The sequence below is a fragment of the Panthera leo genome, chromosome A2 (genome assembly GCF_018350215.1).
Source record: "Panthera leo isolate Ple1 chromosome A2, P.leo_Ple1_pat1.1, whole genome shotgun sequence".
NCBI lineage: Eukaryota > Metazoa > Chordata > Mammalia > Carnivora > Felidae > Panthera > Panthera leo.
Genome location: NC_056680.1, coordinates 151,304,673 through 151,332,445, shown reverse-complemented (window position 1 = coordinate 151,332,445; position 27,773 = coordinate 151,304,673). Strand labels below are relative to the sequence as shown.

Genomic DNA, 27,773 nt, shown 5'->3' with positions numbered 1-27,773 from the left:
GGAATGAATCAGCGAGGAAGCAGAAGACCTTTTGGCTCATTATAGGCTCCCAAAGGCTCAGTGTGTTCACCCATGAAGTGGGGCAAATGTTGGGAGCATTAGATGAGATAATGCATTGAAAGAATTTACTTGCCAGAGCAACTGGCACAATGAATTAAAAGGGAAAAACAAACCAACATAGAAAAGGTGGAAGCAGACCATTCATGAAAGAACCACCATTGGCCAATATAGATCTTAAAAATATTTTAAAAAGGCACCCGGGGCGCGCCTGGGTGGCTCAGTCGGTGAAGCGTCAGACTGTAGCTCAGGTCATGATCTAGTGGTTCATGAGTTCTAGCCTCGCATCGGGCTCTGTGCTGACAGGTCAGAGCCTGGAGCCTGCTTTGGATTCTGTCTCCCTCTCTCTCTGCCCCTCCCCCACTCGTGTTCTGTCTCTCTCTCTATGTCAAAAATAAATAAAAACATTAAAAACAATTTTTTTAAAGGCACCCAAAATAAAACAACTACGAGGAGTCAGCATCAGGTGCCTATTTGAAATAGCAAAGATTTACAAAATGATACCACCTGCTTGTTAGTGAAGCCTAAGTGGTATTCTCACTGCCACCTGGTAGGAGTGTAAATTGATGTGTGCACGGTTGACCCTTGAACAACATGGGTTTGAACTGTGTAGGTCCACTTATATGTGGAATTTTTCTGGTAAAAACTACTATAAATGTATTTTGTTTTATGACTTTCTTAATATTTTCTATAGCTTACTGTATTATAAGCATACAGTATATAATAGAGAATACAAAATATGTGTTAATTAACTGTTTATGTTATCAGTAAGGCTTCCGGTCAATTTTGGGAGTAGTCAATTTCCGGTTAATTTTGGGGAGTCAACACTTATATCTGAATTTTCAACTGCACAGAGGGTCAGTGTCCCCTAACATCCACATTGTCCAAGGGTCAATTGTCAGTATGTAGTAAAGCATTACAAATCTAGCTGTCTCTAATTTATGCATCACATTTGGGTGGGGTGGGAACATTGGCAAGCAGGAGAGAACGGGGAGAAGTGTGCTCAACTTGATTCAGGGTAGTAGGAGGAAGAGTGAAGTAACCTGGGTTGAAAAAGAATATTAACAAGGGGAAGTAGAGAGAACTGACGTCTTCCAGTGTTTAAAGAACTGCCTTGAAGAAAAGGAAGGGTCTTGCTCTCCATAGTTAGGAAGGTAGAATTAAGTTCTAGGTATAGAATCCACTGCCTCTAGCATCGAATCTTACATGTATAATAAACATCACCTGGAAAGCCTGTTAACAATGTAGATTACTATTTCTCTCCTTGCTCCAAATGCTGATTCAATATGCCAAAGCTGGACTTGGGAATCTGTGATTTTAGCATGCACCTCAAATAACTATGGTGCAGATGGTCCACAGACTTAACTTTGAGAAAGGCTCTATTATAAGGAAGAACCTTAACAACTAGAGCTGTCCAGCAAGACATCAAGGTATCTGGAGAGATGGGCATAAAAGATGTGTTTGCCAACAAGTTGGATGGCCATCTTTCAAGGATGCTGTGGGGGGGGGGCGGGGGTGGGGTGGGGGGAGGATGCACATCTGCTTTGGGTAACAGGTCAGGCAAGTTAATCTCCAGGAGAGCCTCCAGTTTAAATGTTCTTTTTGCAGCTTTCTTAGAATCGAACAACAGTTTTGTAAGAAAAAAGCATGTGCAAATGGATTATGCATTATATTCTCCTTTCTTTTAATGAAGCACCTTTGAAGATAGCCAACCTGTTGAGATAAGGACCAAATTACCATTACCAGGTACTACCTGCAGGCTTCTAAACAATGGGCAGGCAAGGCATTTGGAGGAGGAGTGAATCCATCACCAAAGATATGCCTTTCACTTCTTACCTTATTTTAGCAAAGCAAATGTCATGGGTATAAGTTAAGAGAAGGGAGAAATCAGTGTGGGTTGAGGTAGACAGAGGCGGCTTCATGGCAGTGGGGCTTGAGCACAGTTTGAAAGATGGCTAAGATTTACATAAAGGGAGTGGGGCAGGAGAACATTTCAGCAAGGGAGAGGAACATTAGCAAACTCAGAGTCAGGAGCAAGCTTTGAACGAGGGAGGAGGCAATCATCAGGCACGCATGAGCACACCAAAGGGCATGTGTTAGGTAAGAATGGAAATAAGGACAGATGGGGGCTGTGTGTGTCCATGTGCTCTGAACGGAAACTCAGAGTGCATGTTATAAATGTCTGTGTGCTTACGAAGCATGGCCATATAATATATCATCTCAAGCAAGACAGTTTTCTGAGGGAGAGGCTGCTGGTAGGTACAGTGCTGTGACATTAAGCACAAACCAGAGCTGCATCGGGGACACTGAGACAGTCACCCTAACTTAGAGGGACGTTACAAAAGTCTATTGAAGACCAAGGCGAACCTGCACATCCAGGACTTCCTGCTGCCATGTGGACTGATACTTGGGGCCCCTATTGAAGGGGATTGAAAGCAAGGCTGTGACATCACAGGACACGAAGATATTTGTAGGAGAGTTTGCTCCAAAGTCTTGGGGCCGAACCAGATGACCTTTAAAATCCTTCCTCTTCTGCATTTCTCTGGTGGCAACATTGAATACGGTAGAATGTCTATGAGCAGAAATGTAATGGGATTAAAGTTGTTCCTAAATCAGAGACAGTCCCCGGATTAGTACCTGTTTCTTTTTCTGGTCTAGAGAGGAGAATGGGATGCACCAGTAATGACATCGGAGCAGAAGGGTCACCGTTTCCCAACGTGATTATGGGGGGGAAAACTGAAATAAAATTCCAACTAGGACCACTCTCATTTGGTGCTGTTTATTGGGGTGGAGATTACTTCATTCATTTATTCTGTAAGTGTTCACAGGCTGAGTGCCCTGTGCCACAAAGTGCAGACAGTGTTGAGAATGATGGTGAATTGTAAGTGACAGTATCAGTTTGGTAGGTGCACTCTGTGGAAACCCTTCTCAGCCTTTCTTGATAGTATATGCAAAGATGTTGAGCCACATGTTTGCTCCTAAAGAAATTCTTGGCTCCATTAATAATCAGTCGGGCACATACCAGTGCACACGTATCTTTACACTGAAATGACACTTGTCTATGTCGCTGTATTGATGCACACAACAACCATGGCCATTGTCCGCAACCTGCCTTGAGACGTGTAGACTGAGATAGGCCACCTGAAAGTGGGAAGGAAGTGGGTTTTGTGAGACTGACCTGGGTTTGAAAGCCTGCTGTTTGTGTACTGAGTGAACTTTGGACAAATTGCACCCACTTCCTCATTTAAAGTATTGTCATTAAGATCAGCCTCAGTGATTCTTATTTCTGGATGAGCATGGTGAACTTAGAACACTTTACTTTTCCATTTTATTTTTTAGAGTGGTTGGTCCCAGCCCAGATCTGCCACATCTGGGTCTCTGTTGAGTGGCACCAGGTATGAATATGTTAAAAAAAATAAATAAATAAAAAGACCCAGAACTCTACAGATGGACTCTCTGCTGTCACACATAGGTACAGAAGGACACTGTTCTACTTCACAAAGAGTGTCAGGACCCAACCAAGTGGACTGGTCTCAGGGCCTGGAGCATAGTGTCTGTTATGGGTTGAATTGTGTACCCCAGAAAGATGCTGAGGCCCTAAACCCCAGTCCCTCAGGATATGACATTATTGGGGAATAGGGTTGTTTCAGATATGATCAGTTAAGATGAGGTCACACTGGAGTGGGGGTGGGCCTTACTCGAATATGACAAGTGGACTTCTAGGAAGAGGAAGACACACACGTACACAGGGAAGGAGGCAGAGACTGGAGCGATGGAGCTGTAACCCAGGGACCGCCAAGGACCACAGGCTGTCATCAGAAGCTGGGAGAGAGGCACGGGATAGATTCTCCCTCAGAGCCCTGGGAACAGTATCAACCCTGTGGATACCTTGATATCAGACGTCGAGTCCCCAGAACCGTGAGCAAATACATTTCTGTTGTTTTAAGCTACCCACTTTGTGGTACTTTGTTAGGGCAGCCCCGTGAGACCAGTGCAGTCGCGTCCTGTTAGGTCAGTGATCTCATCTTGGCCACATGGCTACCTCCACGAGGCTCACAGATGCACAAACACCCAGAGGTATCTTTGAAAATGCCTTGATTGAGGATTTCGTTGAGACATTTGTGGCTTTCTGTATAAGTGAGCAGACAGGCAGGGGGGCGCCCGCAGCTGAGAAGTGTGAGGAGAGGAGTAGCTAGATGGTTAGGTGAGTGAGAATGTGTAGGTTGGGTGAGAGAAAAAAGGAACCGTCAGACTTCAGAGTGCTGTTACCAGATATCTTTTCTATTTCTAAACATGCTCATGTCACCTTGTTTGTGTGGGTAGGCTGGTGGACACTGTTTTCCTTTCGTTATTGTTTTGTTCATGTGTTTTGCTTTCATCTTTTCCTTGCGGGTAAGGTTTGGCAAAACTGGCCAACCCCACCTGACCTCTTACTTCTATGATGTCTTCCAATACTGCTTGCAGCTTAACAAATCTAGTTTTATTGAGTAAATGAATGAATTGCATGAGGGAGGCCATGTGATATGGGGGTGGGCAGTCTGGAGAGTGAGAAACCATGCAGATCCAGAGGCCAAGAGATCTGGATAAAAATCCTGGCTCTGCCTGGCTTCTCTGAGCCTCAGGTCCTTCCATAAAATAGTGATGATTATGCCTGCCTCTCGGAATTGGTAGAAGGATTAAATTAGTTGACAAGCATTAACGTCCTTTCTTCTTTTATCCTGTTCCTAACTTCCATTTCAGTGTCATTAAGCTGAATGAGCTAATTAGTACTTTGGTTGGACTTTACTTTCAACAAGACCTTATGTTTGGGATTCTTCTGCTAACCCCACTGCTGACACTTAAACTTTTACCCATCATTTTACTGCTGTGTGTAATATCCATCGTCTACTAGGTCATGGGTGGGACCAAGTGAATGCGGCAAATTGAAGTAACCCATTCTGGAAAGCATCTTTTAGGCTGTATCTTTTTACTGGTGGGTCAGAAGCCTCATTGCTCTATCACAGCCTCTGCTCACAAGGAGGCTGGCCGCATCATCGCTGGATCCTTGGAAGAGACTTGTAAGAGTACAAGGGCAGTAGCTCTCTCTGCCCTATTTGAAGAAAACTTTTAGCTTTCTGTTGTTTAAAAGAAAAAACAAGATGCAGAACCTGGTCACACGTTGTTTGTTTCATCTCTGGAGTATGGATGCCCTGGACAGCAGCCTGCGTGGATGCTGCTTCGTGTGTATCTCTGTGCTGTGGGCGGACAGGCAAGTCAGTGCCCCGCACACATTGCTGGGGACTTTGTGCCCATCTGTGTGTGCGCGTCTGGCAGGTGTGTACCACAGAGCACCAACACTGGACTCGAGCCTCAGATTGCATCAGGACTGGCTGCTTGCTGATCCCTTGCATGCCAGTTGTCCAGCATGGCAGATTGATGGGCCGCACCCCAGATGGCGACTTGGCTGAGTGGGGTGTGGGCTGTCAGAGGGAACGATGAGTGTGGCAGTAAAGCCCCAGAGGCTAAGCCAGCTTGCTGTTGTTTGGGTGCCAGCCTTGAAGACGCCATCTCCAGGGAGCTGCCAAAGCTGTGCTCTGCCAGAGGTCTCTCCCACTGTTAGGATATTGAGGAGCTAACAAACCAAGATGACTCAGGGAGAACAGAGCCATCAACGGAAATTGGCGTAGACAGATTCTCTGCTCCTGACCCCCTCGTCAGCGGATGTGAGTGGAGGAAGGGGCTGGGGTGTTCCCGTGGGTGCAAGTGATGGTGCTCCGTATGTGTCTGGCCAGACGGTTGGGCATTTGCGTGAGATCATCCAAGGGCACACTTAGAACTGTGTCTCACGTGTGGCAGGGCCTCGGTAAATGTTAGCCATTGCTACTATTACAGCTATTGTTGTCGTTGTGAGGGTCCTTATTTGGTGCAGAGTGCTGCCCATACACTTGTGGGGAATTTAATACCAATCCTGCCCACTTCATGCCGCAGAGCTGGCGATGGGTCACGGAGCCCAGGGATCTTGAGGATTCTGTACTCCTAGGTGACCTTGGATCAACAGTATCGTTGGCTTTTTGCACAGTCTACTTTAAAAAAAAGTCGTGTTCTGGAGACCACTAACAATACGGGGTATTGTTCATTAAAGCGGTGTTATGACCAAATAAGTTTAGAAAACACTGAACACCTTTAGTGTACAAATATGTGTAATGAAGCTGTAAGAAAGACATAAGGTATGCAGGATTTCCTAGTTTTTTCCTCGGGGAAGGGATACTTGTTGAATCTATTATTAGTCCCACAGAACATCTATTGGCATCTTGCGGGATCTCAGTATTCAGTGGAAAACTGTTTGAGAAATGCTCACATAATGTCATTTTCCTAGGCCTTGTCAAGTCAATAACAGGAAGAGGCAGTTTCCTCCCACCTAAAGGTAAAGGAATGTCAGAGAGGCTTAATCACCACCCAGAGTTTCATACCTTTTCTTTGTCTTTGTGCAGTTATGTTGCCTTTATACTAAACTTTCATTGAGCCAAGCTGTGTGTGTGTGTGTGTGCACACGTGTATTTTATTCTTAGAGTTTGAGCCTCTGAGAATAATTGTCTTCTCTTCTGCAATGATAATTTTAGATTGAGGCTATGTTTGTATGTGGGTATATGTTTGTGTGGAGAGGTTTTGTTGTTACTAAATATTGGCACAGTCCTGTTACTTAATGAAAATAATTTGCATCTGATTGAACATAGGGTTTACATCTCACCTAGGCAATGCCCAGGTATATAGAAATGTTTTCCCTTTTTCTAGTGTTTCCTAGTGTAGAGATCTAGAACAATAGAATTTAACCAACATTCTCACTGCTCCAAGGCCCCAGTCTTGGCTGAAGCATTATTTGCATTAGCAGTTACCCAGAACTACTGCTGACCCCTACGTGGACATTGTCTCTGTTTGTTAGAATTTTAATGTTGTTTCTGGTTCCTCCCTCACACATGAGGCAGATAGAGATTTTAGAGGGTAATGCCCTAAGAACATGAGGAAATGGAAAAACCTGCTTTGATGCCTTCATTTGAGGAGGTGTGTGGGCTTTGGGATCAAAAGGTGGCTTGGCTTTGAATCCAGGCTCTGGGATTTTCTAATTGTGTGATGTTGATCATCGTTTTAACTTCTTGTAGCTTCAGTTTCACATCTTCAAAGTGTGGGCAATTCCTGCATCTTACTGTTGCTGTGAAACTTAAATGAGATAATGTATAGGCAGCAATTAACAGCTTGGCAAGTCACAGACACATACCAAAAATCAGCCCCTGCAATGGATGTTTCTCCTTCAGGGAGAAGTGACTGCAATGGATTGTCAGAAACTGATCCCCAAAAGGCAATGCCAGAGTACAGACCTTGGAGCACCTTATAACCAGCACCCCTCGCTCAGTGAATAAAAGAGAGGATGGGTCTCACAGAGTGAAACAACTAGCCCAGCTCACAGGCTGTCCCTCAACTCTGGCCCTTCTCCATTCTCTTGATCTTCTATAGCACACATCACTTTCTATTATTAAAAAAAAATTGCTCGCCTGCTTACCTGTGTCTCCACCGCTAGAACATAAGTTCCATTTAGTTCAGGGACTGTGCCTGTGTTGTACTGTCCTAGATCCTCAGCATTGAGCACAGTGAATGCAGTGAGGAGTTATCCTGCCATTTTTCATGGAATGAATGAATGAGTTCAGGGATGTGATTGTTGAGAGAGACACACATACACACATGGACACCTGTCACTAGATCAAACTCTGCCATTTATTTAAGTATCATTATACTTAGCATCCAGGCTGTTTGAATTCCTGCCTTACTTTTCAGGCTCTTCGCAGGGAGGTTCAACACTCACTGCTAGTAGGCTCTTGTGGGGTTTTAAGCCCTGGCCTAGCCAGTGTCATGCCTATTGTGGCCCATCTTATTTGATTCTCATGGAGGATAGAGACTGCTGTTTACCATTCTTGGCACAGGGGGTCATGGAATTGTCTGTAGTCCGTCGCTTATGGGCTCTTCCGAGAATGGATCACCTGAAGCAATCATGTCAATTATGTCTATTTTCATCAGTCTTGTCCCCCTAACTTTTCACTAGTAAGTAAAGTGAGGGGGAAGTAGTAAGTTGTAATAGAAAGAGATAGCTTTGAGTCAGAAAGACTTGGGTTTCACTCCTAGCTAATTTATCTTGGGTGAGTTGCTCAATCTCATAGGGTCTCCGCTCCTTGGCTATAAAATGGGTGAAGTACCTGCGTTGTATGGCTGAAATGAGCTGTATTTACAGTATACATAATATGGATATCATACTAGCAGCCATACTGGTAAATACTGTCTGTGGTAGTGATGTCCTCACTGAAAAATGGTATGGGTAGGTGTGTGTATGTGAATGGAAATCACACTGCAAACTGGGGATGTAGCACTGAGTGTACCGCGACTGAAACGATGGTCTTCTTGGCTGGACTTGGGAAGACTTTCTCTTAATTATGTCACCAAGAGCTTGGGATGTAGGAAATGGCAACGAAAGAATGGCTCATTTACCACAGCTTGATATGGCTTCTTAAGTGAGTAGAGTATTCCATATTAAAGCAAATGTATCTAAATTATTTTTTAGAAACCTCAAGCTGTGAACTATAAACAACAAATTCCTTGATTTCTACAAAGTAAACTGATAATGAGGACATGTTAGGGTGCATGCTGCGGGTTAGGGAGTGTATATGGTGCCATCACACCAGCAAGGACCGAAAGGCAAGCCTTGGTGTTTTCTAGTTTATACTGAGCCTCAGTTCTCTACACACTTGATATACTACCTTAGCATTAGAGCCATTAAGATAACATAGGTACACCGTTTCCTGTTAATTTGTCTTCATTATGACTTTCGTAGTATATCCAGCCCATTTTTATATCTGTCTGCTTGAAATTCATAAATATACATCTCTTTGGCTATGTAGGCCTCTAGTTGCATGAATACTTATTAGTGTCTGTGTACTTATAATCCTATTTATGTACATTTTTTTGCACATATAGTTAACACTTCGGGTAATCTATAAAATACATGGAAACTTTGACCTGAGATCACTTGAAAAGAGTATAAAAATTCAACAGGTCACAAAATCGTCTGGAAAGAACCAAAGATAGGAAGATAGCACACAATAAAGTTAAAGCCATTGACTGGCTGCGGTCATATAAGCAGGACCTTCTTGCATCTAAGCTGAGAAGCATAGAGAAAATGAATGGGACAGAAAGATACAAGAGAGAAGACAAGCAGGCAGAAGGGGAAAAAAAGAAGGAAAAACAAGAGCTGAGGGCAACAAAGCACAGAGAAAGTAAAATAACAACCAAGAGTAAGAAATAGAATTAGGATTTTCAAAGAGTTCTTCCAGTTCATTAGGCTGAAATCCTTTTGTTTTTTTAATGTTTATTTAGAGAGAGGGTGAGCATGTACACAAGGGAGGGGTAGAGAGAGGGAGTGGGAGAGAGAGAAGAGAGAGAATGAATCCCAATCAGGCTTCATGCTGACAGTGCAGAGCCCAATGCAGGGCTCATTCCCACCAACTGTGAGATCATGACCTGACCCAAAATCAAGAGTTGGTGCTCAACGGACGGAGCCACCCAGGCACCCCTGAAATCCCTTTTTAATGCATCAGGATCATGAAAGAGGTGGCAGAAAGAATGCCTAAGCAGCGTAGCCGTCTCATGCCCGTCACCGGATGTACACACTCAGTATCCCACAGTCCGGTGGTCTCCCAGAGCTGTGCAGTATTGGCATCTTTCCATCAGACGTGTGCACATTTCTCAGACCGCACATTATGGTTTCCATAAGTGACAGCTGCAACATATATTTGTGTCATCTCTCAATAACTACACCTGAATTTTACACAGACTTATAAAAGATAGTAGTGGTGTGCACCAGTTAAACTCAATTGAGTTCCAACATGTAGACTCCACCTAAGATTTTCATGTAGCTTTCTATTGCAACCAATCAGTACCTATCACTCTTTTTTTTTTTTCATTAGAGAACAATGCCTTGAAATCACGAACACAAGCCACTCGTAGAAGAACTTGGTACAGATTTTATTGTAAGTGTGAACTATTGAGATTCAGCCAAGTATCTTCCCCTCTACTCCCACATTTAAAATGAATCTTGTGCCATTCTGACCATAGTTTTTACCAGTCTTAAGATAATGTTCAAAAAATGATGAGGTACCACTCTTTATAACCAACCATCAACTTGAGCTTTGAATTAACACGAGTTCTGGCAATTTGGTTTTTACCAAATGGTTTCTCCGGTAAGCCCCGATTGCCTGTTTCACAGGAGGAGGAGAGGTTTTTGTAAGATGTTTCTGTTCTCCTCTTCAGGCTTGCAAAGTCTGTCCCCTTCCTTTAGTTTTCTGCTCTAAGATTTGGGCTTGCTTTCTCTTCAAATGAAAAATGGACACCAACTGTTGAGGAAATAGAGAACCTTTATTTGTGTAGAAACAGTCCTGAGAAGGCACTTTTCTTCTTTATGTGTCTCCAGGGAAGCTGTGGAATCAACACGTCTGTGCCTTAGCTCAGGTGGCTACTGTTTACCCTCTAGATTTACAGGCATATCCAAGCTTCCTCGGGGGACGGTGTCTCTAGAAACATGGACACTTCACGTACACATTGCTTCACATAAACGTGTTCTTTAGAACACAACAAAATATGCTGTTTGAAAAGCACATTGAGTTTTATCGCAGGACGTTAGAGGCATCTCCACCGTAACAGAGTATGAGATTGTAGGATGTGTAGTCAGCCGGTACTCACAAGCAGCAGGCTGGCCAACATGTGGGTGTGAAGCCATCCTGGGCTGTCAATTACGATATTCGGATGCCTAAGGCCCACGTAGAAGACAAGCGTGTTAAGCTTAATGGAAGTCTGCGTGTGACCGGAGAGGGGTCTCCTTTATCACTTGATCACTCGTGTGCCTCAGCCTTCCGTATTAGGGTGTCACTCTCATTCAGGCTCTAATTGCCTAATACGTGAGTTACCGCTGCAGACTCTGATTATTTCTTCTCTTTCAGAGAAAGCATGTGTCTTAACCATGATTTGCAAGATCCCGTATGATCTGGCCTTCTGGTATTGTCTGGCCTCATCTCTACCTAGTTTTCTCCAACCACACTGGCCCCTTTGTCACTTTTTAAACACCCCAGGGCCCTCATGCCTCTGGGCTTTGCACTTGCTGTTGACCCCTTTGCCCAGAATGCTTTCCTCCCCAGATATCTGTGTGACAAACCCGTACACTTCCTTCTGGCATTTCGCAGAATGTATCTGCTTGTTGAGACCTTTCCTGGCCAAATTCCCTCTACTCTTGGTATCTCTCCTATTCCTTATTCTCTCTTTAATTTTTCTCTTTAGCACTTATTTCCATCAACATAATATATATATATATATATATATATATATATATACACATATATATAGGTATTAGGAAAAAAATATATATTTATGTATCATATATATCGTATATCATATATATATATATATATATATATATATATATATATATTTATGTATCATTTTATTGTCTGTCTCTACTAGGACTCAGTAATCTCCATGAGATTAAAACAATTTTTGTTAGTATTTTGTTCACTGCTGTATCCCCAGTGCTTGGCACCTACTAGGTGCTTGGCATTTACTGATTGACCCTGTTAATAAATTACTTCTCTCATTTCCTTTTGCCTTCCTTCTGCTTTCGGGTAGTGCTACCTAATGCGACCAGATTAAGTGATGATTTTTGGGCACTTTAGTCTCAACAACTCTGTCCGTATTCCATTGCCCATTAGATTAAAATTCGTGTTTTTCAGCCTAGATTTAAGAACTTCAGCAGTCTTTTCCTGGCTCACCCTTCTAGCCTGATCTGCATCACCTAACCGGGACTTCTATTTGGGAAGACTGGCCTACTTGCTGGCCCCAATTTTGTCTGGCATGTTTCCTCCCCACCCCCATAACCATTACCCAAGTACAGATTCCAGTTTAACTAGCCTGTAGATACAGGTAGAGTAACGTGAGCAGCAGTAACACAGACTTTCTGTTCTCTACCCCTAAGACCTCAGTCTTCTGTACGGTAACCTTCCCATCCAGGGTCCCCAAGGCTCCCAGAAGGCGTCTCATTTGCGACCCAAAAAGTAGTGCAGCTGTAATCACCACGAAGCCTCTGTGCTGTTTTCCCTCTCTGTGCAGAGGTCTCCTGTTCCTCAAACACCTGTAAGGTAGCTCATTTTTTCTTTTGGGGTTGCCTGCTGTGAGAATGCCTGCGTCCTGGTGGACATTTTGTCTCATAATCCCAAGGCCACCAGTTCTCCAGACTGGGGCTGGGGCAGGGGCTTGAAAGGGAGAATGCCCTTCACTGCAAATCCTTCCTCTTTCCTCCCTCCCTTCCTTCTGGAATGTCTACTGGGCTCCTACAGTGTTTAACCAGGGCCTCTTGGGGATAGTTCTTTGCCATTTTTCTGACAGTCCCTCATGACACAGCTCCTCTGGCCTGTTCACACAGCCAGCGGCCCCACTGCTCACCTCTGTGCATGCCCTACTCACCTGATCTCCACCTGGGCACACACAGAAGCCTCCACACTCCAGCTTCTGACCTGGCACCCAAGAACTCATGCCAGTAGACACCTGTGAGCCCAGTGACTCTGTACCCCAACAGACGTGCCCAAGCCAGTCTCCGTTCCTTTGGGAGACGTCAGTGTGCGCTACATAATGAGATTTTGGCTTGCTCTCTTTTGGGGTGTCCTTGATTTTTGAAACGTTTATCTTTTAAGGCCCAATTCAAGAATTTGCTTTTCTGTCAGGTCCTTTTTACTGACTCAGCCTCTGAGAGCTTATCCTCCTCTAAGTGATGACTTTCGCTGTCTGAGCTGCTCATTTAGCATTTAGCTATGTGTGGCCTTCTCCGTTAATGACTGGTTTTTTTTTTGGTTTTCTTTTTTTTTCCGAATCCTTCCTATCTCTTCAAGTGGCTTGCCAGCTTTTCCTAGGAAAGATAGAAGCTCCTCCCTCTTTACTTCCTGTACTGCATGTAGCATTGTCTTAACCTTCGTAGGCATGGTTAAAATTGTTTATTGACTAAACACGTTCATACATATCCTTTAGAAAAGTCGGGGGTTAGCATTGTTTCAGCCGCACGGAAAACTCATTTGTGTAGGGCATCTCAGACCATCGTGACTCCAGAGGACAAGCATATGCAGGTTTAGGTGTACTTGAGCGTAGCACGAGAATTTTTGTGCACCCATTTACATGAGTCCTCGACCCAGCCTCCTGTTGTTCCTGCACCTTTTCTTTCAGATATTCTGGGGTACATCTGGCATTTAGAATCTAGGGTGTCAACGGTGAAAAGCAGCTATCTCAGAGGGATTCAGCCCTCACCAAGACGTTGTCTGCCCAGAGGACACAGGGCACAGACACACAGGACCTTGGCAAATGAAGGTCTTGACCTTCCAACATGGGCCAACAGTCCTCATGCTGAGGGCTGGCCCCTTTAACACAAAGCGAGGTCTCTTTGCAGTAGATCCTATGCGGCAGCTTTGAGATTACCTTTGAGCCTCAAGCTCCTCGAGATGTCCGGCGTTTTTGCTCCTTGGCCCGGGATTTTTGAAATCTTGTTGTCCTAGACTTACTTGATGTAATGAGGAACCACAATAGGGGTGCACTGGGACTTCAGCTGAGCCACCCTCCTGATTTGTCCGAAATGTCCTGTGTTCTGTTGGAGGAAAAGAGGAGCCAGCGTGAGTGACCATGGAGGCTGTGCTTGGCTCTGAAATCGTATTAATGGAACTTCCAGATAATGTCATTCTTCATTTTTTCCTAATACCAATTTACAGATTGCATCCCAGGCTCCCCAGAGAAGCAGAACCTGCCAAGTATGCTTGTCATTTCTTCTAATTAGGTTTTTAAATAAATCAAAGAATCTTGTTTTCATTTACCTTGGATTATACAGCGACAGTGTTCTTGTTCCTGTGCCCATAGAGGCATTCCCCACTGAAAGGACACCGAATTCCTGACGCTCCAGAAGCTGAGGAGCCCCTTCCCTCCTCTCTCCTGAGCACCCCGTTCTCCCACCCCTGGAGAGGAAATGGCCTTACCCAAGCCCTGTTGCCTCTCCTGTTTCCCCCTCCCACCAAAGTGCCCCATAGACTGAGCTCTGTGGCTGAAAGGGAGCAAGAAGGAAGGATACAATTCTTCTTGCCTTACTTGCTCTTTCCCCTTTTCCTGATCTCCAGCCCTTCCACGTATCTATTCCTTTTGGCATGATTCTTTGGATCTGGGATAAGCAAAGGAGCTAAGTAATCACGGAGAAGAAGAGAGCTGGCCAGAGCCTGATGCTAAGCCCATTCCCCCAGCCCCAGCCCCCCATCTTTTTCTGGCTCTGTGCCCCATCCGGGTCCTTTCCCCAGAGTGCCTTCTCTGCCCCTTTCCCTGCTCCCAGCATGATTGGGTCTCTGCCTGGAGGAACCCTTCGCTGTCCATTCATCCTTTCATCACTGTGGCCTCATTGTTAGAGGTGGAGCTCCAGAGAGCAGTGATTCCTTGCGTTGGGTCTGTCTGGGAACCCTGTCTGGAGAGAGGTGCTCCGAGCCCGAACTTTGGCCCTCAGCGGTTCTGGTCTCTAAGCTCTCCTGAAACAGGGAGACCAAGACAGGGCTGCCATGCCAGCTTTGAGGACTCTTGGGTATTTCCTCCCACTTCTCCGCTCCTGATCTGGTCCGGACCTGTGGGTTTGCATGGGGGTGACAGCAGGGGGTGTATCCTTAAGAACACAGCAGGAGAGATAAGGTCAGCCGGCAGGTAAATTTGGTCCATCTTCAGGGACAAACAGGTTTGGTGTATGTCTTGTTGGGAAGGGGCACAGCCGGCCTTGTACATGCTTCTTGGGGTCAAAGTTCAGGCTGTTAGGGGTAATAATTCAATTGCCTTGGGCACTAAGAAGCCCCAGCCCTTTTAGAAACCAGAGGCCTGTACAGCTGGGTCTCCTTTCCCTTCCCTCCCCTTCCCTCCTCCCTCATCTCTCTTTTCTTTCTATCAAACCTCGTTCACTATCACCAGATATTCATTGCTACTTAGAGAAAATCACATCTCTGGCTCAGAGGAAGAAACTATAGCTTTCTTGGTGGTGCATATGAATCAGGGACTTAGGACCAAAGGTGGTAGGTGGGTGGGATGGTGTTAGATCTTGAACTCCTCCACCACTGCTTGCCTCGGATCCTTCTGTCCCAGGCCCAGCTCCCGTGGTCTCAGGCTGAGATAACGTCACTTCTGTGCTTGATAGGAGCTGAAGTTGGGGAAAGGGCTGTCACTGCTTTGAATGCCAGAGTGCTTGCAGCATGGGGAAACATGGAGGGCCAAGTCAGAACTTAGAGTGTTGTTTTACAGTCACTATTAGTCTGCTAGTTGGATTGTGTCCACTGTCGGGAAGTACAGCCTATCTTTGTGTTAGTGTTATTTGAAAGATGTTGGTCATGATGTGATAAGATACCATCTGCATTATATCCTCTATTGTCTTAATTTTCATAGATGTTATGTGCGTGTACATACACACACACACACACACACACACACACACAATTTACAACCTAATGGATTTCCTTTGGATGCTAACATTGAAGTAACTCTACGTGATATTTAAAACATTGGCCTTTAAATTCATTGAAGAGAGTGAAGTTTTAAAATTTTTAAATTTCAATTTGCAAACGTGTGGAATGACTTAATGACTTTTTAAAAGTTTATTTATTTTGAGACCAGAAAGAGAGAGAGAGGGAGAGAGCATGCATGCATGTGCAAGAGTGAGGCAGGGGAAAAGACAGAGGGAGAGAGAGAGAATCCCAAGCAGGCTCCACCGTGGCAGCACAGAGTCCGAAAGGGGGCTCGATCCCACCATCTGTGACATCATGGCCTGAGTGAAAATTAAGAGTCAGATACTCAGCCAGCCAAGCCCCCTAGGTGCCCCTTAATGACTTTTTTTTTTAAATTTTTTTTTTAACATTTATTCATTTTTGAGACAGAGAGAGACAGAGCATGAATGGGGGAAGGTCAGAGAGAGAGGGAGACAGAATCTGAAACAGGCTGCAGGCTCTGAGCTGTCAGCACAGAGCTCGACGCGGGGCTCGAACTCACGGACTGCGAGATCATGACCTGAGCCAAAGTCGGGCGCTTAACCGACTGAGCCACCCAGGCGCCCCAACTTTTTTTTTTTTTTTTACTTACCACTTTTCATAGTGAATGAAACATTGGTTTAAATAACTGATTAAGAGATTTTGGGTTTTTTTTTTTTTTAAAGGAAAAGTAAATACTTACAGTCTAGATTCTGACATTTTGACTTTGTATTTAGTTTACATCCTCAAATAAAAACTAACATAACCAAGCACAAAAATTATTTCTTTTCTGAGCAATTTCTGCCCAGAAGCTTATTATCCACCTACTTTGAATAACTTTGACCAATTGAAACACATAAACCAAGAAGTCAGCAGTTAAAATCTGATTCACTGAAACAATTTTTATTAGTTGAGGGACTAAAATCCATGTATATTTTATTACTATGGGAAAAGACCTTAGGCCTTCACCCAGAATTTACTTAATTTTACATATGATTATAAACCTTAATTACCTGATTCCTCAGATTATAAACTATTTAGAAACTGTCATTTAAGAAATTAAGGACAACAAAAGATAAGCACAATGACACTGAAGGGATCTCTAGTTTGTTAGAAAAATAACCGTTTTTTGTAGTAAAATGCATCATGTTGATTCAAGGAACAACAGATGTTGGTGAGGATGCAGAGAGAGAGGATCTCTTTTGCACTGTTGGTGGGAATGCAAGCTGGTGCAGCCACTCTGGAAGACCGTATGGAGGTTCCTCAAAAAACTAAAAATAGAACTACCCTACGACCCAGCAATTGCACTACTAGGCATTTATCCAAGGGATACAAGTGTGCTGTTTCGAAGGGACACATGCACCCCCATGTTTATAGCAGCACTATCAACAATAGCCAAAGTATGGAAAGAGCCCAAATGTCCATTGACAGATGGATGGATAAAGAAGATATGGTTTATATATACAGTGGAGTATTACTCGGCAACGAAAAAGAACAAAATCTTGCCGTTTGCAACAACATGGATGGAACTAGAGGGTGTTAACGCTAAGCGAAATTAGTCAGAGAAAGACAAATGTCATATGACTTCACTCATGTGGAATTTAAGATACAAAACAGATGAACATAAGGGAAGGGAAGCAAAAATGCTATAAAAACAAGGAGGGGGACAAAACATAAGAGACTCAAAACACAGAGAACATTATTATTGCACTATGTATATGCTAACTAACTTGAATATAAATTAAAAAAAATAAGTAATTTAAAAAAATGCATCGTGTTGTAGTGTTTATGAAGAAAAATTCAGATTATGGTCTGTATATTCTGGCTCTAAAGGCATGAGAGTATGTATTTTCTGATGGTCTTTTAAAATTCAATATCATTTAAATAAAGTTGGCTTTATAACTGAAGCACTTGACTTCATACGTTATCATCTGGAGAACATGCCATACTGAATTGTTCATATGAATGATGTTGGTATATTTACATGTTATCCCAGAAAGCTGAGAGAGGACATGTCTTAACCTTGTGGTTGTCAAACTCTTACTATTAGCCCACATCCCTTTTTCAAAAGAGATTATGATTTAGAATCCTGATACGGAAAACAAGGAAAGGAAGAGGTATTCTGGTTTCACAGAGTATGCACGGGCCCCTCCGCCTGCTTGGTGCTCTTGCTACAATCCTCATTGACCTCTGAGGAGCCTCTTAGAGTCCCTGGAGCCCTACAGGCGCAAAGCCAGATCGGAGCAGGGGTTATTGGTAAGGAAGGAGGCTTTTCAGGCATCCTTCAATCATACCCATCAGTGATCACCTACCATGAGTGGAATTGCTGTGTTTGTCTGCAGCGTGATCTCCCACGGGGTTGGTGGATAGTGTGTAGACTGGAATTCACTCCAGTTTCCTTAGCATCACTGCAATCCTGAGGAGCGGCAGGATTCAGGTGCCCCATGCACTTTCTGCAGGTGGTGCTGCATCAGTGATCTGAACCAGGAGATCTGAAGGAAACAGGAGAGCAGCACAAGTTTGCTTGCGGGAAATCTGCTCGTGAAAATTTGCAAACTAGAATTTTCTTATTGTTGCCTTGAGTGCTGCTGCTGCTTCCACTACTGTTACTTCCTCACCCCCCTCCCACACCCCCTCCCCCCTACCCCCTCTCCCTCCTCTCTTTTTAGTAGTAGAGCGGAGACACTTTCCAGTAGTGTAACTAGATGCCTGGATCTCCCTTATCTTTTGCTTTTTGAAAATTCAGTGGATTGTCCAACTTACTTCATGTTCCAGAACGTGTTCTCTCCCCAGGCAGAGGAGAGCCGTCTGCAGGCAGGGTCCCTAACCCCTCGCCGGCAGGGTGAGACATCAGGTTGGGTTGCCCCAGTCCCGCACGGTTCTAGGCACTTTGTGGGAGTCAGACACCAGTGTGCATACCCCGCGTGGAGCGAGTGGAAGCATCCAGGAGGCAGGAGGCTCTAGTTGCGTACCCGATAACTGTCCCTTCCGGGGGGGTGGGGGGGGGGCTTGCAGTCCCTTCTAGTCTTCTTTGGTAATCGTAATACTTCAAGTTTTGGCTCAAAAGTGATTATCTCAGCAAGGGAAGCCACACATCAGAAGAGGGCAGTTTGCCAACAATCTATACTAGCACCTTTCCCAAGAAAGGCAAGGCCTTTCACGCTCGAATGCTTTGATTCACTATTTTACAGATTAGCTTTGTTATAATAAGCTGCTTTCAGTGCTCAAAGCCCACAGTTATTCCTGCAGACCTACCTTCTAGCCTGTGCTTTGCAGGGAGGCCTGAGCATTCCCAGCTAGGATTTCCGTGGAGCTGGCATTGTTAAGATTCCACCTGTTCCTCTTTGACCCTGCTGCTCGTTTTGTATTGTTAGAGAAAAGATACACCTCAGAAAGTATATTTATTGGTCGTTGAAACTGGCAGTGCCTGTCAGAGAGGCCAAATTGTGTGATGCTCACAATCTTGTGAGCTCAGAGCTAGACTCCCCGGCTGTGCTGTGTCCTAATTACGAGACCTTGGGCACATCACTTACCGCGCCACAGCTTTGTCATCTGTAAAATGGGTGTAAAACTGCTACCTATTTCTTAGGGTTGTGGAGATTGAATGAGTTACAATTTGTAAAGTGCTTCTAAGAGTGCCTGACTCATAATGAGTACTACATTCATGTTAGCTGCCACTGCTGGTATTGTTACTACTTATTGTTATTATCAGGCGTGAGAGTTAGGTTTTCCTCTTAGTTTCCCCAAGATGTGGGTGAAGACCCAAGTAGCTTAGTGTAGATTTGTGGCTGGGATAGAAGCCTGAAGCTATTGGCCTCTTGAAATGTCAACTCTTGGCAGTCGGGAAAGAGTGCCTGTTTTGAACTTAGACCTCATTCTGGATGTTGGTCCTGCTGCTTAACTACTAGAGTAAAAATGTAAAAATGTAAAAAAACAAAAACCAGAGGATACTAATGCCTGCGGTTGTTAGGTTATAAAACTTAGAAATGACAGAATAAAGAGCCTCGTTCATATTATATGTTCTACTAGTTCTATATAGCAGCTATTATCTTTATTATATTCTGGAGAGGAAATCTAGGATGCCCTGAGTCATGGAGATATGGAGGTAGTAGGTAGGTCAAGAAGGACTGTTGAAGTTTGCCCTATTATCGAATGCTTAAGATGACGTTTTAAATTTGCTTACGTTTGCTTTGTTTATGTATACTCTCTTTACTACCAGGGAACTCTTCAGAACAGACTGTTAATATTTCTTCTTGTATTTTCAATTGAATGTTGTAGAAATCGGCCCTCAGGAGGAAGTGTGCGGTCTGTAAAATCGTCGTCCACACCGCCTGCATTGAACAGCTAGAAAAGGTGAGACACCGCCACCTGCTGTAGTGTTGGCTACACTGCAAATATTTGGACTTCAAAGACCAGGTGTCCTTTCTTATTTCCACCTTTTTCAAGAGAGTGCCCTTTAAAAAAACTGGAAGACCAACATTATTACTGGATTAGTAATAGAAAAGCAGTGCTTAAGGTTAATTTGTTCGATTGCCTCCCAAAGGAAAACTTGGTATCATTCTATGTTGCCTCTTGGGAGGAGGAATGGTAAGGTTAGAGAGAAAAGACTAGTACGCACTAATTTTCTTTACAATGACAGACATCGTTACTCACCCATTGGATATTTCACAAGATTTTTTTTTAAGAAAAAAATCCATAAGCTCTTTAAAATGATCATTTAGATTCGCCTGATGTTTGTGAGTTTCTTTTTCCTAAAGTGGCTGCAAGGAAGACAACCAGGCCAGAAGCCAGCTCTCCTTCCTTTCTTGGGGTGGTGTTCTGCTTGCACAGCATGAATGTGTGGGTGGCCGGAGGTGACATCCCCATGGTGTGCTGCCTCCAGAAGAAGTAGATTCTGTAGAGTCCATTTAGCGGTCGTTTGTGGGAACGGGAAGGCTCTAGTCATGAGCCAAACGCTGTCCTCTTTCGTGCCTCTCCTTTATTGCCATGTGTGGGTCTCTGGGTTATCTATGTTCTTGAACTGCCATGTGTAAATGTGTTGAAATATTGTAATCCCCTGAGACATGCATTATTTCACAAACATATTACCAGTTGTTGCCAACTGGTATTTTGTGGGGACGAGTACTAACATTTTTTTTCTCTCTGTCTCTTTATCTATCTATAGTTTGTTGGGTTTCTTTTTGTCGTTGTTGTTGTTGTTTGTTGCTGTCCCAACCCCATTTACTTATCTCCTCCTTCATTTCTGTATTCCCTTCACTTTATCAAGTAGCTAAAGAAGATGTCCATGTTTCCAGGAGGCCTGCCCACCTAAAAGAAAGGCAGGACTGCAGACTTAAAGAAAATTTGTGCATGTGAAATCATAATCATCATATTAAAAATTTCTCAAGTTTATGTTGCCCTACTTTTAAAATATGCAGCATAGCTGCGTGATTTCAGCTGCCTTGTATGTTTTTTTCTTACTCTATCTCTTTTCCTCAAGTTTACAGTGTAAGAGCACTATTGTTTAAAGATCTGTTGCTTTCATCAATGAGAATGAAGAGATGTGGACTGGAGATATAGGATCACTTGGGACCCCTATAGATTATCTGGGGTGATGATTTCAAGTGTTAAACCGTGGGGCTTTTGTTTTGTAGTCTTACTATGTGTATCATTGTTGATTTGTTCAAGTAAGTCAGTCTAGTCTGATGCTTATCCCTAATATAATGCACTTTTCTTTTTAAATGACAGATTAATTTCAGATGTAAACCAACATTTCGAGAAGGGGGCTCAAGATCGCCAAGAGAAGTGAGTGTTTCAGAACTTGACTTCATATACCACCTTTTGTTTCCCATTGATTCGCTGGATTAACAGATATTCACCTGGATTCAGAACCAAAGTCTAGCTCTGTCCATTCCACATCGGTTTCTTATTAACACATCCGTAAATACCACCAGTAAAATCTCCCAGTGTCCTCAGCACGTGTACATTGCCCTTTAGTATTTTCATGAAATGCACTGGGGATGAAGGTTTTAATGATCAGGTAGGAGGCAGTGGTAGAACTGAAGAGGTAAGAAATACATGGCATTTTATTGTGCTGTGGTCCATTTTCATTTCATTTTTTTTCAATTTTGAGTGGGTAGAAGCTATTCAGGGGGGCAGCATAGTTACTGAGTATTCCCATGAACACTGAAGCCAAACTGGTTTCCATACCAGTCTTGATGCTGTATGATTTGAGGTATCTCACCTAATCTTTCTGAATTGCAATGTTTTCATCTGATAAGTGAGTAAGTGGGTAGGTAGATAGGTAGAGAGATCCATGGAAGGACTACATTCAGTGCTTAGTCCTTGACTTCACGGCCCAGTAGTGAAGACAAAGAGGTAAATGGGAAATCATAAGGAAGAGCAATTGCCCTGTTAGTTGTAAGCAGAGGGGAGGATAGGAGAAGAGCTGCGTTTAGACCTAATTTGTCTGTTTAGTTCTTCTTCGAAGAGACTGAGTACATGTTGAAAAGTTAGAGAAGGAAGACAGTTAGTAGAGGTTCTCAGCCCTCCTGTGTTATCCTGGATAGTTTATCTCCTGGCCCCAAACTGCACTCTCCAATTGGCAAAACAAAAGGCTGCAGTGAGCCCATCCTCCCTGGAACAGAGTTGAACTTTCCAGGTGTTACCATTGTATATGGTGCTTTCAATAAGAGAAAGTGGAGGAAATGCCATTTTTGTAAAATGTACTTGCTCCATTTCACTTAGCTTCCTGGTGAGATTATTTTCAGTTCTAAATATAGGTTTGTCCTCTTGGAAACCTTCCCAGCTGGTGTACTCCTCAAACTAGCTCTGTGTACTGATGAATGGGTGAGAGAGGTTAAGACACCAGAGAAAGGACTTCCTGGAAGAGGTAGCAAGTAAACTGAGACCCAGAGGAGTTATCTTAAGTGAAGGTGTGGTTAGAGGGAGGGTAAGTAGGAGGTGAGCGACAGCCTCCTAGACAGAAAGAGCACATGCTCACAAGCACAAAAGTGAGAAAGCATAACAAGTAAGATGTGAAATTCAAGAGATAAGCAGGAGGTAGGCCATGAAGGTCCTTGTAAGCCACATTACAAGTTGAGTGTTTTATCATCATGGTAATTTGCGGGAGGGCGGGACATTAAACTATTTTAAGCAGAATATATTATTTTGGCTGCAGTGTGGAAGGAATACCATATAGTTCAAGAGCAGCCATATTGAAGTCATGGAGAGAATTTAAGGAGCTGTTCTGGTGGTGATCTGAACTATGAGTAATCCTGAGGGTGAAGAAAATTAGTGGATAGGAACTTGAAGGAAATAAAGTTGACAGGATGTAATAATTGGTTGGATTAAGGACACAAAGAGGAGTCCAGAGTAAACCAGCCTTCTGTCCTAGAAAACCGATGAAATGTTGGAAAATGAGTTGACCTGAGAATGGGTTGGGGAGTTGATGAATTTAGTTGTAGGATTTTCAAGTGTGTGGTGTCCTTGAGGCCCCAGCTGGAGATGTCCAGTAGACAGCTGAGTGGGTATGTGTGTTTGGAGCTTAAGAAGGAGATTGGGTTAGAGGTAAGACATTGGTGAATCGTCAGCATGCAGTAAGTAAAATTGTGAGAATAGATGAATGTGTAGAAAAGGAAAAGAAGCCGTGTGAGTACAGACTGTGAATACGGAGAGAGTCGCTGACATCTTATTGACAAATAATGAAAACGACAGTGTGAAAAAAGACGTCTCATTGTTACTAATACAGGAAGATTAGGAGAAAACATGAAACGGAGTACGTTGGGAGTGGAGGTTGTGGAGAGAGGAAGAATAATTGTCCCTGTCCCTTGTCCTCTCCCACTGTGTTTGGCCATTATATCAGCAATAGGAAGGGTATGGGTCATACATAAGGTGAGGAGAGTGCAAGAAAAATGATAGACTTGTGGGTACCCTTAATGCCACCCAAGTGCACTATAGCATTGGCCAGAAGATAACTCAGTAAGTACTCTAATGAAGGAGAAGATTCCTTTAGGACAGTAGATGGAATAGTTTTGTGTTTTTAACAAGAACTTAGTGAATTTCCAATCAGGGGATCCATATGTCCAGTCTTAGCTTCCCCATCCTTTAATTTCTCTCTTTCTCTAAATAGATAGTGGTAATTGTTGTGCACCATTTTCTACTGCAAGGGGTTATATATTGTTTTAGTTTTTAATAGTGGTATCATTTCTCTTCTGTGAAGCCAGACCCTCCTCCATAAGTGCTTTGAACACCTTTTTGTCTTTGTAGCAAGGGCTTGATATATTTTTCATTCCTAAATTTTTACCTCTTTCACCCCTCCTCTAGATTATTTCCATCACCGCGAACATGCTCTGACATCTCCCATCTTAAAATAAATGAATGAAAATATTCCTTAACCACCAACTGTGTCTTAGCTGCTGTTCGATTCTCATTTTTGCATTCACTGCTAGACTTCCAGAAAGTGTTGTCTATATAATTGTTTTGATTATATCACCTCCTAGTCATTTTAACCTGTTCTGATCTGGTTTCCACTCTATTCACTGAAATTGCTTTTTTCAACATCTCTTACGTACCAAATCCATTAGATATGTTTCCATTCTCTTCTTATTTAATCTTTCAGATATATTCAAATTATTCACGTTCAAATATATTTCAAATATTTTCAAATCCCCTTCTTAAAATTCTCTCCTGCCTTGACCTCTTTCCTAATTTCTTCTCATTTCATTGGATAGTCCTCCCCACTCTCTTTCATTATTCAATCCTCCTGATGTCTGTGTATTTCTCGGGGCTTGGTATTTGGTCATGTATTCTCTCAGCCCACTCTTGTTGAGAGAACTCATCCAATTTCATGGCTTTGAAAATGATGTCTGAGCTGACAACTCCTAATGTAGCAGTTCCAGTCCACACTTCTTGGAGTTCTGTTTGGCCTGTCCATTGAATGTATCACAGTCACATCAACTATAACACATTAAAACCAAACTATTTATTAACATCACCATAAAAACTTTTTTTTTTCAATTTTTTTTACACCTCAGAAAATGAGATGGCTATTGATCCAGCTCCTCGGTCAAAAAGACTGGGGGATCATTGATTCCTTCTCTCATATATTCCACACATCTAATTCTTTTGCCAGCCCTATCAATTTTATTTATAAAACAGATTTCAAACCATCTACTTATCTTTGTTTCTGTTTTTAGCACCCTAGACTAGGACACCATGATCTCTCTTGACTACTACATTAGCTTCTTCATGATTCCTTGATTTTCCCCTTCAGTCCATCTGAATTTGAGAGAGTGATTTTTAAAATGGAAATCAGATCCTGTAATTTTTCCACTGGTTTTCACAGCAGTTAGAATAAAGCCCAATTCTTTATGAAAAGGCCTGTGTAGTCTTGCTCAAGCACACCTCTTCAAACCCATCCAGCTGCCATGTGGACTTTCTTTTAGTTCTTGAGGCATGGACCAAGGTATTCCCCACAGATATTTATTGTACAACAGTACAATATTGTACAACAGTATTTCACTGTTGTACTAGAAGTCTCTTTATGGCTAACCGTTTCTTAGAGTCAGGCCTCAGCTCCAATATCATCCCCTCTGAGGTTTTCCTTAATGATCTCCTCTAAATAGATTGCACATAGTTCTTTATCAAAGTACCTTGTTCTGCCCCCTCAGAGTACTTTGCATGTCATAATTGTTTATGGATATTACTCATTTGCTTGTTTGTCACCCCCCCCCCCCCCCCCCCCCCCCCCCCGCCGAAGTGTAAGCCTGGGGAGGTCACTCAGGGAATTCGTCCCAAACTCATTGTACCAGGACACAAACACAAAGGGTGTGATTTGTTGACTGTCTGTTGACTAAAAGCATTTATAAATGAGTTAATTTCTCCCCAAATGCCTAAGAACTCTTGTTGTAAGAGGACAGTTTGAAGATGAAACTTATGGTAGGCATGACTCATTTGAAATTCTTAATTAAGAGACCTTAGGTAGTTTACTGAATATAAATGAAAGAACAGTCACTTTAGAAATAGTTTGGCTTGGGTTCAAATGATATTTCTGCTACTTTCCACTCTGGGTATCTCTAGTTCAGGGATCTAGGGCAGGGATTGTTGACCACAGTACCTTATGCTTTGTGGAATGTCTGACCTATGGAAGTTTTTAAATGAATGTTGGTTGAACATCTCTAAGATGAATCTTTCTGGACCTCAGTTTTCTAAGATATAAGCTATCTGGATTAGGTTATAATTTCTAAGATTCTTTCAAGCAGTCTATGAATAATGTTAGGAATTAAACTTGTCGTTTGAAAAATAAGTGAGCAATTGTGTTATGTATGTCTGCTAATGATACTGAATTATAAACCCTGAAGTGATGTATCACAGATTTTGAATACCCATAAGTAATAGTCCTTTCCTTCCCCAGTACTTGAAGATAGTATATGAATAATTCAGAGATTATCGACGAATAATACAAAGATGTCATGGTGTTAGAAGCCTTACTTTGCTATATTAACAGCAGTATGTCAACACTCGTATTTGTAGTAGAAGGATCCTGAGTCTAATTTCAGTTCCATAATTTAGGAGATGTGAAAAATAGCCAAAAGGAAATAGTGTGAAAAATGAAGGTAGTTGGTAATGAAGGTTAGAAAAGAGAAGTGTTTCTGTAGAAATTGTTTTTTCTTCGCCCTCTGATTGATATCGTGATTGATAACCCTCCCAAGTGGCAACTACATGATTGAATCATCAAAAATTAGGTTGATAATTCCATTCCACTCAACACATGTTTTTGGATATTTGTTCAAACTATATTAAAGCAGCAGCACAAAAAGTTTCTTTTAGGCCTGTGAAGACCTCTTAATAAAAGGATGCTTGACCTCTCAAATCAGAGCTATGGATGGGAGACAGTTATTCAGTTTCTTCTAAAGTAGTGCTTTTGTTTAAGTTACTTTATCTGTGTCTTAATTTGCAGCCTATTTTCTAGAAAAATGATATTAAAAATATTTCACAACTTTCTGAGTCATATGTTAATATTTAAATAAACAATTTAAAAATGTTCCTTTCTATTCCCTAAGTAGGTTAAACTACATGGTATTATAAATCTGTGTACCAAATGACACATGTTGCAACCATAAATGATTCATTAAGTCAGTCTTATAATTTCTAAATAATTGTTGATTCCTGGAAATTGTTGGTTTAATCTTTTGATTAGAGCTGTCACTAGCTAAATAACCCCATGAGTCAGCCATGATTTCATAGGCAATTGCATCAAATTCTTCCAACATTTCCCTCCTTAAATTGATAGTCATTAGGTGATGTATAATCTCCGTAAGTGGAAAATTTCTCTACCGTCAATGATATTGTTCATTTTCCCACAGCTTTTGCTAAACTAACAGCAATTACAGTAAATTTTTCTCTCTTATAGTACTGATGTTTTTGTATATTCAGTGTTTCGACTACTGTCATTGAAATCATTTACTGAAGGAGCTTGATCCCGAGCTTTCGGAGCAGAGGAAAGGCACAGCAACATGGTGGTTAAGAGCATAGGCTCCTTTGCCAGCCTGCCTGGGTTGGAATCCTTGTTCTCACCCTTACATCTGAAGTATCTGCTCAATTCCTTAGCTTTGTAATTTGTGAAAGGAGGGTGATCATGATAATTCAGGTAAAAACCTCCGATAATGTGCTCTATGGTGTTGTGAATTGAGATAGGGTGTAGTTGGCAACTGGCCCAGTCCTCCCCAGCCCTATTCTTAGGCAGTGGGCTGGAGGGCCAGCAGGGTCCAGCAACTTCAGCCCCAGTGGGTACTTTGGGCACTGATAACTGGGCAGATTTCTGACTTGCTGCCGCTCTCCTGGAAGCCACAGCCAGCCATGGGACCCAGCATCGTTTGTATGATATTGAAGTTCATACAGACAACCGCCACCAGTTGAGCACAGCCCAGGATTCTGGGTTTGCTCAGGCAACGTGATTTGTTTTCAAAAGAGCGCTCATTGGAGGAGGATCCTGGAGACCTTTTATGTCAAAAACGAACATTCTAGTTGATTAATAGTAAGAGGGGGTAGAAATGGCTTCCAGTGTTGAGGAGGTAGGGTGAGGTGCTGTGGCATTCGGGGAGGAGCCAGGAGGATGGTGGGGGAACTAAACTAATTTATCAACAAATATAGGAA

At 42.8% G+C, this 27,773-nt stretch overlaps 1 protein-coding gene across 2 annotated transcripts in view; it reads left to right on the top strand.

Annotated features, from left to right (window-relative positions):
* The window catches only part of DGKI (diacylglycerol kinase iota), a 444,548-nt gene that overhangs the window by 167,086 nt on the left and 249,689 nt on the right, over positions 1–27,773 (top strand). For both annotated transcript variants that reach the window (XM_042927643.1, XM_042927642.1), the window contains exons 4-5: positions 19,917–19,991; positions 21,366–21,422. In XM_042927643.1, the coding sequence (XP_042783577.1) occupies positions 19,917–19,991; positions 21,366–21,422 (132 nt within the window). The remainder of the gene's footprint in view (positions 1–19,916; positions 19,992–21,365; positions 21,423–27,773) is intronic.